The sequence below is a fragment of the Haliaeetus leucocephalus genome, unplaced genomic scaffold, assembly GCF_000737465.1.
Source record: "Haliaeetus leucocephalus isolate CR32 unplaced genomic scaffold, Haliaeetus_leucocephalus-4.0 Scaffold219, whole genome shotgun sequence".
Lineage (NCBI taxonomy): Eukaryota > Metazoa > Chordata > Aves > Accipitriformes > Accipitridae > Haliaeetus > Haliaeetus leucocephalus.
In genome coordinates, this window is record NW_010972655.1 from 179,963 (window position 1) to 181,732 (window position 1,770).

Below are 1,770 nucleotides of genomic sequence, written 5' to 3' on the forward strand. Positions count from 1 at the left end.
CAGCAGCCAGCGCCTGCCTCACCACCCCGCCGCTGCGCCACATGGCTCCAGGCTGTGATGTCATGCCTGGTCGGTGGGATCACTGGGGGTGATGTCACGCCTGGTTGCTGCTGCCGTGCGATGTCACACGTCATCAGCAACCCCAACGGTGATGCCGCGCCCTGTCAGGGAGGCTCGGTGCTGCCACACTGGAAGCCAGCAGTGATGTCACTGTCAGCGGTGATGTCACTCCCAGCCGAGGGCAGGGGCAGTGACGTCACTCCCGGTGCCCCCCCCCGCCCCAGGACCCCAGTGGGGCCAAGGACAGACAAGTCAGAGGTCAGAGGTCAGTCCGGTCCCTGTCCTAGCTGCCCGGCCCCTGTCACCTTCCGCCCCGTGACCCCTGACCCCCGCTCACGTGACCTCGGACCCCGTGAGCCCCGGCGGCCCCGCGCGCCCCCCGCACCAGGCCGCGGACGCGGCGACCGCTGGCCGAGACGGGAGAGCGGGCCACGCCCGTTCGCGTCACCGGCGGGGCGGGGCCTCCTCAGCTTCCGTAGGAGCTCCGCCCCGCCCCGAGGGACCCCTATAGGCCGCCATAGGCCCCCCTAGAGCCCTGCGCTGCCCCGAGGGACCCCCCCGGAGACCCCCTCCACCGCCCCATACAGCCCCATAGAGCCCCCGGGAGCCCCGTACAGCCCCTACGGACCCCCTGTAGGCACCTACAGACCCCTAAAGCACCCCATACATACCCTCTGCAGTGCCTATATGCCCCTCTGCAGTGCCTATATGCCCCTCTGCAGCCCCACGCAGTCCCTACAGACCCCCTATATGAGCCCATACCACCCCATACAGCCCTATAGAGCCTCCTGGGACCCGCATACAGCTCTATACTACCCCATACTGCCCTATACAGGCCCTATGGACCCCCTGTAGGTACCTATAGCCCCCTAAAGCACCCCATACAGCCCCACAGAGCCCCCTGGGACCAGCCCTATACAGCCCCTATGGACCCCCTGTAGACACCTACAGACCCCTAAAGCACCCCATACAGCTCTATACAGCCCTGTGCAGTGCCTAAACACCCCTCTGCAGCCCCACACAGTCCCTATAGACCACCTGCATGCCCCTATGCCACCCCATCCAGCCCCATACAGCTCCCACGGACTGCTATACAGCCCCATGCATCCCCTACACACCACTAGGCAGCCTCATGCAGCCCTATACAGCCCCCCCCCCACCTCTATGGAACCCTGTACAGCTCCTGTGGACCCTACACAGTCCCCCTATATCACCCCATACAGCCCCCTACAGCCCCTCTGGACACCCATAAGCCCCTACACAGCCCCATACAGCTCCTGTGGACCCCCATACAGCCCCTATACACCCCTGTACAGCCCTTATATACCTCCATGCAGCTCTCTGGGGCACTATAGCCACCTTATACATACCTATATAGGCCTGTGCAGGCCTTACAGACATCTGCACGTGCCTATACAGCCCTCTGCAGGCCTTATACAGCTCCAAACCACCCTGTATGGCTCCTTTAGGTGCGTGTACAGCCCCGTACAAACCTCCACAGCACTTACAGGTCACCTATATGCTCACATATACCCCTGTATGGGCCCTATAGACTCCCTCTACGCCCCCATACAGCCCCTTTAGATTCCTATGCACCCCTATACAGCCCTCTGTGGCTGCTGTAGACCCCCTACAGAGCCCTGGGCAGCCCCTATAGAAGCCCTACACATGCCCTATACAGCCCCCCCAGGACCTCTGAACCCCCCCCCC

At 63.2% G+C, this 1,770-nt stretch overlaps 1 protein-coding gene across 1 annotated transcript in view; it reads right to left on the reverse strand.

Moving 5' to 3' along the window:
- The window catches only part of THEM4 (thioesterase superfamily member 4), a 1,172-nt gene extending 1,038 nt beyond the window's left edge, over nucleotides 1–134 (reverse strand). Inside the window, 1 exon segment of the mRNA XM_010566920.1 lies at nucleotides 23–134. Within this exon segment, the coding sequence (XP_010565222.1) occupies nucleotides 23–134 (112 nt within the window).
- Nucleotides 135–1,770: the final 1,636 nt, after the last annotated feature.